The 13,116-nt window shown below is 41.5% G+C and overlaps 1 protein-coding gene and 1 pseudogene across 3 annotated transcripts in view; one reads left to right on the top strand and one right to left on the bottom strand.

Annotated features, from left to right (window-relative positions):
• LOC101617879 (24-hydroxycholesterol 7-alpha-hydroxylase) overlaps positions 1–12,781 on the bottom strand; it is an 84,829-nt gene extending 72,048 nt beyond the window's left edge. For all 3 annotated transcript variants that reach the window (XM_045157723.1, XR_006638604.1, XR_006638605.1), the window contains exons 1-3: positions 12,657–12,781; positions 4,817–4,952; positions 1,391–1,565 (exon numbers count right to left, since the gene is read on the bottom strand). In XM_045157723.1, the coding sequence (XP_045013658.1) occupies positions 1,391–1,565; positions 4,817–4,925 (284 nt within the window). In that variant the 5' untranslated portion in view covers positions 4,926–4,952; positions 12,657–12,781. The remainder of the gene's footprint in view (positions 1–1,390; positions 1,566–4,816; positions 4,953–12,656) is intronic.
• LOC123463118 lies at positions 5,096–5,195 on the top strand (annotated as a pseudogene).
• Positions 12,782–13,116: the final 335 nt, after the last annotated feature.

The following is a 13,116-nucleotide window of genomic DNA, read 5'->3' as shown; positions in this document are numbered from 1 at the left end:
TGACATACTTAAGGAAAAAGAATATTAAGGATATCCAGTATTCAAAGATAGACTAGCTGTCAAAAATACTTGACATTACTTTATGATCTCCTTCCCCCAAATTACAAAAGTTAGATACATGATAGATACAATGTATACTTTAGAACATCTTAAGCTTAGTTGGTTAATTTTGTTTCCTGTGCATTTCTGGAGCTCTAACAAAATATTGAATGCCATTCCATGTGAGTAACAACTATTGAATTTTCTCTCTGGCATCCCAGGATAGTACTAAGGTGGAAGAATGTTTTACAGAATTTGGTTTTCCATGTAGAGTGATCTTATCCATGTGGAATATATATATATATATATTGGCTTTTTAAGCTAGGGTTTCACTCTAGCCCAGGCTGACCTGGAATTCACTATGTAGTCTCAAGGTGGCCTCGAACTCACGGTGATCCTCGTACCTCTGCCTCCCAAGTGCTGGGATGAAAGGCATGTGCCACTACACCCAGCCATGGAAAATTTTTATACATATGGCAACTTTTTAAACGTGTGAAGAGTTATTGATGCAGAGAGCTCTAAATAAATATATGTCTTATGCATATTATTGAAAAGTTTTAATGCACATGGAGATTTTATACACCTCGAGAATTTCACACATTTTTGGAAGTTTTAGACATGTGGAGAGCTTTTATATATGTGGAGAGTTTGTATGCATGTGGAGAGTTTTTATATGAATATAGAATTTTTATCCATACATAGATTTTTTTATATGTGAAAAATTTGCACAGATGTGGAGAAATTTTACGTATGTATATATATGGGAAATTTGGACACGTGGAGATTTTCCTCACGGTTCACATGCTCAGCCTTTGATGTTTACAGAAAGCTTCAGAACACACTTTTTTCTCCACAGCTCTTCTCTGGCTCCCCTGCCCTTTGGACCTCCGGTCTCCTCGGATAAGCAAGCCTGGGCTCTCTCCACACTGACCCGGCCTGCGCCGCCTTCTTAGTTCTCAGCAACATCTCCTGGTCCTCTGCTGTCCTCTTAAAGACACCATTCTCTCCTCTGTCTCCTCCCCTATCCCAGTAATCACAAACTTCCCCGAATAGTGGATGCCTGGCTATTATGAAAGGCCATTTGAAAGGAGTATGCGTGATTGTTACAATGACTAGGAATAACTTACTCCATCTGTAGCCAAATGATTACATTTACTTATTTGTTCACCATAAAACACAAATGCTAAACCATGCATTACCAATTAATTAGAATTTAAAAGATAAAAAACAATCGCCTATAGACTGGTTAGGTAAGCAATATTAATCCACTGGATAAAATCTCAAGTCTAGTGAAATGATTTCTATTTTTTATTTGAAGACTAAAGATGAAAAGGTCTAATTACCTATTTACCTTACTAAGTGGTTCAGATCCATCATCCCATGAGAGCCTAAATTTTCCAGTTGCTCGTGTAATGCCTCAGTCAGTTGCCCAGTAAACTGACAGATGCTCAAAGGACCCATTTTTCCTTTCATCATAACATACAGTTTTTCATGAAGTGTGAAAAAGAGCTTCTTTGGAATTGATGCTAAAAACAGAAAAAAAAATTATTTTCAAAATAAGCAACTAGTTCTTGAAATGTATAATTATACACACACACACACACACACACACACACACATATATATGTAAATTTATAATATCACTTTGTGGGGACAAGGCTATATACCAATATCCTCACAATATTTAAAATCACCTCCTAGCCATAAAAATGGAAAAGACTGATCTGTATGACCTCTCAGTCTACAGAGTAATTCACTTTATGATTTATATAAGTGGGTTATTTAGAGGAATGGTATTTTCAGCCCCTTTCTCCCCCAAACCTTGGTTCCAGGTGTACAGAAAATACACAGCGCTTTGTGCTTCCCCCAATTTCCAGATGCCACTGCACGCGTTCAGAACATTCTCTACTTGACCTTCCCCATTCCCATGCCTCTCCGCATTGATAAGCTCGGATTTCTCCTGCCAATTGCTGCACATCTTCTGGTATTGTGTTGAGCATTACTTCCACATATACAAGTCAATCCTACTATTTTCTTCATAGAAGGGATCATATTCCTACAATATAAACATCTGGTGAGGTTGGGCTGGAGGGCCTGTGAGGCTTTGGTTTTAATTGATTTTTTTTCTAAATCTTGTTTTATTGTATTTTAAGTAACTTTTTCACTTGTATGTGTGGTGTGCACATGTGTACAGAGGTTGACATGGGGAGTCTTCCTCCATTGCTCCTCCTTCTTCTTCTGCAAGCTCCCATGCTGAACCGAGAGTCCATTGGTTCAGCTAGACAAGCCAGCCAGTGAGTCCCAGGGGCTCCCTGTCTCTGCCTCCCCACTGCTGAGATTACACATGTACACCATCACACTGGGCGTTTTCATAAGGGAACTATGGATGTAAACCCAGATCCTGAGGCATGGCAAGCACTTTTCCCACACAGTCATCTTCCAGCTTCTCATAGAGCAATTTTTAATTTTGTATTTCATCATTCTGTTATGGGTAACTTTTGTGTAAATTAATTTAAAAGCGACTTCCTGAACACCGTAGTGAAGTGTATGAGAGTAATGAGAAGCAAACTCAAGGTAAACATATTTCACTTATTAAGGATAAATACTTAAACATTAAAGGCCCTAGGGGAGACACAAGTGAACATTTTGAAATTTTCTATATACTTCCAGCAGGTAAGTTGGTACATTTTTCTGAAGACATATTGTGCTCATTTGAATTAGTTGTTCCTGGTTAACATGTGTGTTTTGAATACCTGGATCCCAGCTGGTGACAATAGAGACGGTGGAGCCTTGCTGGAGGAGGTGTGTTATTGGTTGGGGGGAGCACTTTGGGGTGTTACAGCTCAGCTACCCTTTGTTACAGCTCAGCTTACTCTCTGGTTATTTCCACCTTCTGTAGCAGAGGTGATGCCCAGCCTCTGCTCACGCCATCTCTTCCCTCCCACCATGGAGCTTCCCCTTGAGACTATAAGCTAAGATGAATACTTTCCTTCCATCAGCTGCTTTGGGTCAGATGTTTCATCCTAGCAACAAGAAGGTCACTACAACATATATTACATATAGATCAACCTCCTTCAAAACATGTATATTCATTGATCAGGAAGCCAGTAGTCCATATATCCATAAACATTAAATAGTTACAAATTTAACCTGTACTTTGTGATTTTTCGATGCAACCAAATGGGAAAACTTAACCCTGCTGTTAATCACTGAGAACTTTCAAAACAGAGATTTTGTCTTAGTGCAGAGAGATTCATGAAAGACTCTCTCAAAGGAGCTGAAGAAGTAAGAGTGGGCAGAGACACTTTAGGCAGGTGTAGTGAAGTAGAGAAAAGATCAAGGGAGTGGGAAGATAGTCCCATGGGTGCCATGGGGAAGGTGCTTGCCTTGCATGCATAAGAACCTGAGTTTAATCCCAAAACCCATGTAAAGATGCCAGGTATTACAGCACATACCTATAATCCCAGCACTGGGGAAGCAGAGACAGAAGGATCCTGGGGCTCATTGGCCAGCCAATTTAGCCTAATTGGCAAGCTCCAAGTTAATGAGAGACTGTCTTGAAAAGGTGGACAGAGCTGGGCGTGGTGCACGCCTTGAATCCCAGTACTTGGGAGATAAAGGTGTAGGTAGGAGGATTACTGTGAGTTCGAGACCCCCCTGAGACTACACAGTGAATTCCAAGTCAGCCTGGGCTAGGGTAAAACCCTCAAAAAACCAAACAACCGGGCTGGAGAGAGGGCTTAGTGGCTAAGGCATTTGCCTGCGAAGCCAAAGGACCCAGGTTCAATACCCCAGTACCCATGTAAGTCAGATGCACAAGGGGGCACACGCATCTGGGGCTCATTTGCAATGGCTAAAGGCCCTGGCATGCCCATTCTCCCTCCCTCCCTCCCGCTCTCTCTCTCTCTCTCTCTCTCTCTCTCTCTTTGCAAATAAATAAATAAAAATAAATATTAAAAATAAAACCTAACAACCAAAAAATAAAAAAATAGACATCATTTCTGAGGAATGACACCTGAGGTTGTCCTCTTACCTCCACACATGCACATACATGTGTACCCACACACACATGACCATGCACACACAGACACAACACAGACGCACGGATTAAAATGAAGAAGCAGATACTTCATGGGCCAGTGGGGCACCCTGGGGAAGGCAGAGGGCGCAAACACATTTGTTTGCAGGCTGGGAAGATGGAGAGACATGAAGAGACAACATTGGTGCGGTCGAGCAGTCTCTAAGACAGATGGGAACTGGGGAAACCATGCCAACAAACCTTACTAGCCCTCTGGGTACTATCATGAAAGGCCATACCTAGTATAGCATTTGCTTACTAAGTAGAGGAGATCGACTCTCAGAAAGCAAGATGACATCTAACCAAGCTGAGCTGCAGCCTGGGAAACACAATGGACACAGCGGAAGTTAGGGACGAGGATGCAGACTCCGTGTGTACGCCACAATACGTTGTTGAGAAAATCCTGCCTTTCACTGGCCTGAGTGATTTCTTTTTCAATGACCAAATTTATCACACTTTTTCTCTTTTATATTTTATTTTATTTTTTTTAATTTTTATTAACATTTTCCATGATTATAAAATATATCCCATGGTAATTCCCTCCCTCCCCACCCCCACTTTTTCACTTTATAGCGCTAACTTTAATAATAAAAGAATGGAAACTCAGCATTCTTGATGAAACAGAGAGTTTACACCTAAAACGACTCTTGGATTGCAATGGTGTACCTCTCTAAACAACCACTGGAAAACATCATTTACCTGTATAGTAGACGGGATTTTGGACGGCTAGTTCAAAATCGACATGTCTGGATTTTAGAAACACATCGATTCCTTCTTCTTCAGTAACAAATGTCATTCGGTTTCCCATAGCAAAGACTGTAAATATTGGTCCGTACTGAAATAAAGCATATAAATACATGTCATATTAGTATTCATTTCTGATCCAGGGTTATGTTTAAGACAGTTTTCCTCAAGAATGCCAATGCTAAGGTTGTGGTTAGATAAAAACTACTAGGACATCAAAATTGAAGAGAGACTGTGCTCGCTTCGGCAGCACATACACTAAAATTGGAACAATACAGAGAAGATTAGCAGGCCCCTGTGCAAGGATGACATGCAAAATTAAAGAGAGACTAATGGAGAGAGGGAGGGGATATGATGGAGTGTGGATTTGTGAAGGGGAAAGTGGGGGAGGGGAGGGAATTAGTATGGTTTAATGTCAATAAGTATGGAAGCTGTCAATAAAAAATAAAAATGTAAGAGCCAGACGCACTCCTCCACACACAAAATGACCTGGATATCCATGACCTTGCAATGCCTGACACTACCTACACAAGACTATCATAACAGGAGGAAAAGACGATGACATCAAAATAAAAGAGAGACTGATGGAGAGAGGGAAGGGGTATGATGGAGAGTGGAGATGCAAAGGGGCAAGTGGGGGGAGGAAGGGAATTACCAGGGGTTATTGTCTATAATTAAGGAAGTTGTCAATAAACAATAAATAAACTACTATATCTGGTAGTTAATTAGAAAATGTGACTCAAGCTACATCTAAGTTATAAAAATCCTAATTTATTCTGTCCTAAAATAAGATAGTTATGTGTAATCCGATAGCTATTATGAACATCTTTCTTACAGTGTGAAAATAATTACTATAAAATAATAATCATAGGGGCTAGAGAGATGGCTTAGCGGTAAGGCATTTGCCTGCAAAGCCAAAGGACTCAGGTTCAACTCCCCAGGAAACACTTAAGCCAGATGCACAAGGGACACATGTGTCTGGAGTTTGTTTGCAGTGGCCACAGGACCCATTCTGTCTGTCCCTCTTCTCTCTTTCTCTCTCGCTCTCTGCTTGCAAATAAATAAATAAAAATAAATTAAAAAAAATAATAATTGGGCTGGAGAGATGGCTTAGCGGTTAAGCGCTTGCCTGTGAAGCCTAAGGACCCTGGTTCGAGGCTCGGTTCCCCAGGTCCCACGTTAGCCAGATGCACAAGGGGGCGCACGCGTCTGGAGTTCGTTTGCAGAGGCTGGAAGCCCTGGCGCGCCCATTCTCTTTCTCTCCCTCTATCTGTCTTTCTCTCTGTGTCTGTCGCTCTCAAATAAATAAAAAATAAATAAAAAATAAATTAAAAAATTTGTTAAAAATAATAATAATAATAATAATTATAGGACTCATGGAGATAGTTCAGCATGAACACATGAGGACCCAAGAGGGCTTGACGTGCCCTGAGTTTGACTTCCTAGCAGCCATGTGAACAGCTAGGCGCAACCATGCATACCTATAACCCCAGCGCTGCAGGGGGCGGAGAGCAGAGAACGGCTGGGGCGCAATGGTCAGCCAGTCAGACTGAAAATGGCAGTTCTGGGCTCAGTGAGAGACTCCATCTCATGAAAACACGAGGGAAGAGTGATAGAGGAGAACGGCCAAGGCTCAACTCTGGACCGCACACACGCATGCATCCGTGCACATGTGCAAACTCTTCCCACACACACAGCCCACACAGTATATACACATATGCAGAAAAAGAAAGTAGCAAGTACAATTAGAAGACATATAAACGTTGTGATATTTGAACATTTTCCAGATACCAATAAGCTTACAAGCAACATAGCTCAGCACTGCGCAAGGAAAAGATACAAACCTGCCAGCCAGATTTATAGGAAACCCAGTCGCTCAACAGTGTCTAAACACTTTCCTAACCTGTTCACTTTCTTTACTTCCCCAAAGGACTTTCACCTGCACATACTGCCCAACTTTCTCCCCTGTGAGATAGTGAGCTGCCTGATAACCTCGCTGGAAAAACATAAAGTAAGCAAGCGGCTTCATGTCGTCACCTCCGAATCGTACAAAATGCACATATCACTACCCATTCTCTACCCTCCCTCCCGCTAATGAGAATAGGATGTGCTACGGGCTTTAAGCTCCCATGCCTTCTCTTTGGTTCCACATCCATGTCTGCTTTTTCATACATGACTAATTATCCCTTGTCTCAGATCACTCCCTGCAGCCTACAAACCTATTCTGGTGCAAGTTTTGCCTTCTCTGAGTTCATGACCTTGCTAGAGCAGAATAAATATGTGTGCATGTGTGTGTGTGTATATATACATCATTTATACTCATCTTTACTACAATACATAGCATCCCCTGGTCATTTCTCCATCATCCATGAGATAGGCTCAGTGATAGACTGTTGGGTGCCCCCAGGCCACTGTGGTCCCCCAAAGTAAAGTTTTATTTTCTCATGTTTATGATGCAGATATCTACATTGCCCCCCCCCCCATACCACCTACCTACAATTGTTCATCAACCAATACTTAAAAGAAGGAGCATCACTGTCAATGTGTGGCTTCAATGAGAATTCTTAACTTTCCCTTAGGATAGGGGCCTTTTGCAACATGGTTAGTTCTGGGCTACAGGAGTAGAACAAGTTCAAACACAGAAGCACGGAGCCGACTGCTGATATGTGGTGTCGGAATTAACTTACTGCACCACACTTCATGATGAGAAATGGTTATGTACGGTCTATGCATTCTATAGCACTTGTTTGTGTGTACTTGTTAACTGTTGTTCTTATGCAAAAGTCAGCCTCTTCGGTTGTTATGAATTAAAGACAAGTACACATGGTATGCATATTTTTTCAATTTTTTTTTTTTATTTTAGAGAGAGAGAAAGAAAGAATTGGCATGCCAGGGCCTCAGCCACTGAAATCAAACTCCAGACGCTTGCGCCACCTAGTGGGCAGGCATGGCCTTCTGCTTGCCTCACCACTGGGCTTCTGGCTTTTGTAGGACCTGGAGAGTCAAACATGGGTCCTTGGACTTTGCAGGCAAATGCCTTTACCAGTGAGCCATCTCTCCAGCCCCATGTGGACTTTTCTTTTCTTTTCTTTTCTTTTTTTTTTTTTTTTGTTTTTGTTTTTGTTTTGTTTTTTTGAGGTACAGTCTCACTCTAGCTCAGGCTAACCTGGAATTCACTATGTAGTCCAAAGGTGGCCTCGAATGGTGATCCTCTTACCTCTGCCTCTGGGATTAAAGGCATGCACCACCATGCCCGGCTCAGTGTTGACTTTTCTAATGTCTGAACACAGTTTCTCTCTCCCTTAAGGTCTTTGATATTTTAACTGGTATTTTGTAATTTTCTCTCCCTACCTATCAATCTATCTATCTATCTATCTATCTATCTATCTATCTATCTATCTATATGCATACACACACACAATACATATATGGCTAGATTTCCACCTAAATATTTCACTGAGTGATTATAACCAACATTGTATTTTTATATTTAATATTTTATTCATTTATTTATTTATTTGAGAGAGAAATAGGGAAGGAGGGACAGAAGGAGGGGGGAAAGAGAGACTATGAATGGGTGCTCCAGGGCTTGCAGCCACTGCAAACAAACTCCAGATGCATGTGCCACTTTGTGCATCTGGCTTATGTGGGTCCTGGGGAATCAAACCAAAGTCCTTTGGCTTTGCACACAAGCGCCTTAACCTCTAAGCCATCTCTCCAGCCCAACATTGTATTTTTCAATTGTGGTTGCCATATGTTCAGTATTAGTATGTATGTAGCATACAATTAATCATGAAAGCATCACAGTGGATGTCATGACCTCAAAAAGGGTTGCACAATATTGAACCCATCAACATTATGACATGAGGATGGAGGACAACAAAAAGAATGCTACAAACCAACACAATGTACCCTAAAAAGTCTCCTCTAAAAGTTCCACATTCTGATAATAAGAAAGAAGTATAGTATCAATACTTGTTCTAATATCAAAGGTTGGTGGCAGCTCCCAAAATCATACATCGTGCTCTTGCCAAGACACTTGGTGGTTCTGATCCTCACCCCCATACCTGACCCTCACGTATGTCTTGTCTTCCTGCCTGTAAGGTTCAGGAGTGATCAAGACCACACAAACCACTCTGAGGCAAATATGGAAGCTTTTATTCGGGAAAAACACGAGCTGCTAGGACTGACTCTCAAGAGCTGAGCAGTCCACTTGGGATTACAGATAGTGGTTATAGATGAGGAAGGGGGAAGTAAAACAGGCTTCTTTAGGGGAGATCTAAAATAGCCAGGCAGTGACACCAGACCAGTAACCAGGTGACCTAGGAGATAACAGGGGAGGAAACCTAGACCTGGGGGCATTGTTATGCAAAGGAAGGAATAATGGCTGGGTGGTCCCTTGAAGAATCTGGGTGACCCACTCTCTGGTATGTCTTTGGTGACTCCATTTTGGGGAAGCCCATCTTGAACTAACACTGCTTAGTCACTAAATTCACTAACTTTACTTCACCCCAATTGGTCCTGAGATGCTATTCTGTGGGAAAACTGAAAGATCCGGGCAGCCCTGGTTAAAGGACCCCTGTGGTTCAGAGGACTTCTCCACCTGTACTGACAGCAGTGCTGAATTGCATTTCCCCGCTGCTGGTGACATACAAGTGAAATGAGGAACAGTACTGTTATCAAGGCTGGGAATGAGGGCAGAGTACTGAGTTGCAAGGGTGACACAGGGATTTCCCATTATTGTTTTAATAATTTAAAAATTTGAATAATATTAACTCATAATCCATTCACAGATTAAATTTTTAAAAAGGGAATTTTTTTCATTTTTTATTATTTTTTTATTAACAACTTCCATGATTGTAAACAATACCCCATGGTAATGCCCCCCCCCCACTTTCCCCTTTGCATCTACATTCTCCATTTTACCCCTCCCCAATCGGTCTCCCTTTTATTTTGATGTCATGATCTTTTCCTACTCTTATGATGGTCTTGTGTAGGTAGTGTCAGGCACTGTGAGGTCATGGATATCCAGGCCACTTTATGTCTGGAGGGAGCACGTTGTAAGGAATCCTACCCTTCCTTTGGCTCTTACATTCCTTCCGCCACCTCTTCCGCAACAGACCCTGAGCCTTGAAAGGTGTGATTGAGATGTTTCAGGGCTGAGCACTCCTGTCACTTCTTTCCAGCACTGTGATGTCTCCTGAGTCATCTAAAAAGGGAAAATTTTTGAAGCCATCCAAATTTTTCTTGCCTCTGTTTTCTCCATAGGGAGCAGATGCTGAAGGTGACAAGCATACTGTAATTTTAAAAGTCCTTCCTTGAAGGTTCAATGTATCCTATGTGGCAACCAGCAGCTTATTAAGTTGGCAGTTAGATGCAAATCAAAGTTACTAATTTAAACAAAATGCAGCTACTAAGATAAAAGCAGACCGAATGAATCCCTCATCCATAATCCAGATGTCAAGTCTGATGGTGCCACAAATATGCCAAGGTGTGAAAGGATTACTTACACAATGTTGTTTTACTGAGACCAATATAGCTGCCTGACTTCTCAAGCTTATCTGAAAACAGCTTAATACAGCAAATGGTGGGCCAGCAGTAATGGTGCATGCGTGTATCGCTGCATTAAGGAGGCTGAGTCAGGAGGGTTTTGAGTTGGAGGCCAGCTTGGGCTATACTGTGAATAGCAAGACCCTGTCTCAAAACAAAACAAACAACAACAACAACAAAAAAAAAAACCACTGGTCCTTCCTTTCCTCCTCCCACATTTTTTTCTTTTTTTCTTTTTTGGCTTTTCGAAGTAGGGTCTCGCTCTAGCTCAGGCTGACCTGGAATTCACATTTACTATACCGTCTCAAGGGGGCCTCAAACTCACAGCAATCCTCCTACTCTGCCTCCCAAATGCTGGGATTAAAATTGTGCACCATCACGCCTGGCTCTACTTCTTTCTTTCTTTTCTTTTTCTCTTTCCTCCCTCTCTCCCTCTCTCCTCTCTTATTTTATTTTTCAGTTAGGGAATGAAGACATTCCTGCTTTGTTTTTCCTTGTTTGTGTGTTTAAATCCCCACCCCCACATCCTTTCTGCTCAGATAGATAATACAAGGGAAAGAGAAAAGAGTAACTCTTAAAAGGTTTTGGGAGCCTGACATCAAACAATGGAATCACAGTCTTTTGAATCCCAGAGAAAGATAATGCATGCTGTGTCACGTAATATAACAGTGACCCTTATTAACTTAATTTAATCAGGAAATCGACAGAGCCCTCACGGATATTTGATCTGAGACAACCCCAACACTTCTTAAAAACTCATATGCCTATGGAATCTGTGGGAGACAAAGAAGTATGTCTTTAGCAGAGATCACTTTTCATCAGACAACAAAAGTTCCAAAGAACTATGGTAACCATATTTTCCAGGACATGAGAAGCTAGGCAAGTTCATATTCTCAGAGAGAAATAAAAGATGTATACCATTACCATCTTTAAAAAAAAAAAAAAAAGGGTAACACAACAAATAAAGAATTAAAGTGCCTGTATCTCTCCATGCAAATCTAGTTTTAGAAATTGGTTCCTAAAAATAATCAGACAAGTTCAAAACCACATGTACCTAACAATATTCATTAATATCATTAATACACTGGTAGAAATCAAGATAACAATATGCCAAACACCTATGAGTTTAAGTAAAGTATCTTACCCTCACAGGACGAAATACAGCTATTAAGACATTAAACTCAGAGAAATAATATGAGAATGTTATTCACATTATGTGTTGAGGTTCAAAACCACATGAAATAGTATTACAATATCATTCTGTTGTTTACTAATTTGCGAATGCATGGGGAAAAAAGCCAAAAATCACAGTCAATTTTTGGTTCTAATTCTGGTGTGATATTCTGACATACTCTTTTCATTTTACTTCTCTTCAGTATTCTACAGTCTTAAACTAAGCTGTAGCCTGGGAGACTTTGAGGATTAATAACCAGCAGCATATATAATGCCACCATGTGTAATACTATCCTCTAAATTGGGCTCATCAGATAGGAGCCTACGCAGAGTATGGGCACGCACTGAAAACACCACCATTTAATACATAATGCTGGTGCGAGTAATATCACAAAAATTTATTAGATAATCAAATACCATTAACTCTTGGAGGTGGAAACTGAAGAAAAATCAAAAGGCTAACAAACATATCTTCTGTGAGTTGCTCAAACATTTGGAAGGTACTTTAAGAACAAAAATCTTTATCATATTATCGTATTATTTTACCTCCATACGGCTTCGTTATCAATAACACTGTTAGGTGGGAAAAAAAAATAGTGTGCCTTACATCTGTAAAAATCCACTTTGCAAGTAAGTTTTGGAAAATCCTAGTGTTACCCCACCCCCTTCAGGTATGGATAGTCATTTTCACAAATTCAAATCGCAGTGTCTGCCCCAGCTACTGCAAGCACTAAGTTACACTTGGCATCGGCGTGGGAGCATTAGCGCACCCTCCGAACTTAACCAACCAGTGTGACTTCCAATTCGTGTGGCAAGCCGCATTACAATTCCATTTCTTCAGCTTTTACTTTAAAAAAAAAAAAAAAAAAAAAAAACTTGTGTTTAGGACACGGTGGCTGACCATTAGTGGAGAAATAAACAACTACGTTTGTTGAACTGCTGGAAGCAAGTATGTTTCTGGTGTTCCAACAACAAGCTTGCGATTCAATAAAAAAGAAAGAAATGAATTGAAAAGAAAAGGAAGGAGAAAAAAAAAAATTATCTCCCCACCCCACCTGACAGGGCCACATACCTTGATTCTGGCCTTCTCTATAAATTCTAGGGGTGCCTTTCCAAACTCCAGCCCAGCTCCGATCCAGGGAATGGAGCCGCGGATGCACGGGGGTCGACGGCAGCTCCTCCACCGCAGGAGCAGGAGCACGGCGCAGCCCGCCGCCACCACGGCCAGCGCGGCCAGCAGCGGCCCGCGGTCCATGCTCCGGGGCCCGGGGCGCACGCCCTCCCCGCCGCCGCTCCCCCGAGCTCGGGGCTGCAACTTTTGCAACTAGTTCTCTTTCGTAACTGCAGCAGCCTTTCCCCGGCCCCATCCCAATTTTTATAGGATTTTTGCGTCATCGCCTCCCTCCCTCCCTCTCACATCTACCTCGGTATCAAATATCCTTGGCCACCACACCAAAAAAAAAAAAAAAAGCAAATAAATAAATAAGTTAGTACAAGAATCCGAAGACAGGGCCAGCCAGGTGGGTGGGAAT

The sequence above is a fragment of the Jaculus jaculus genome, chromosome 8, assembly GCF_020740685.1.
Source record: "Jaculus jaculus isolate mJacJac1 chromosome 8, mJacJac1.mat.Y.cur, whole genome shotgun sequence".
Taxonomy (NCBI): Eukaryota; Metazoa; Chordata; class Mammalia; order Rodentia; family Dipodidae; genus Jaculus; species Jaculus jaculus.
Note: the sequence above shows the minus strand (reverse complement) of the source record. Positions and strands in the feature narration are given on the sequence as shown.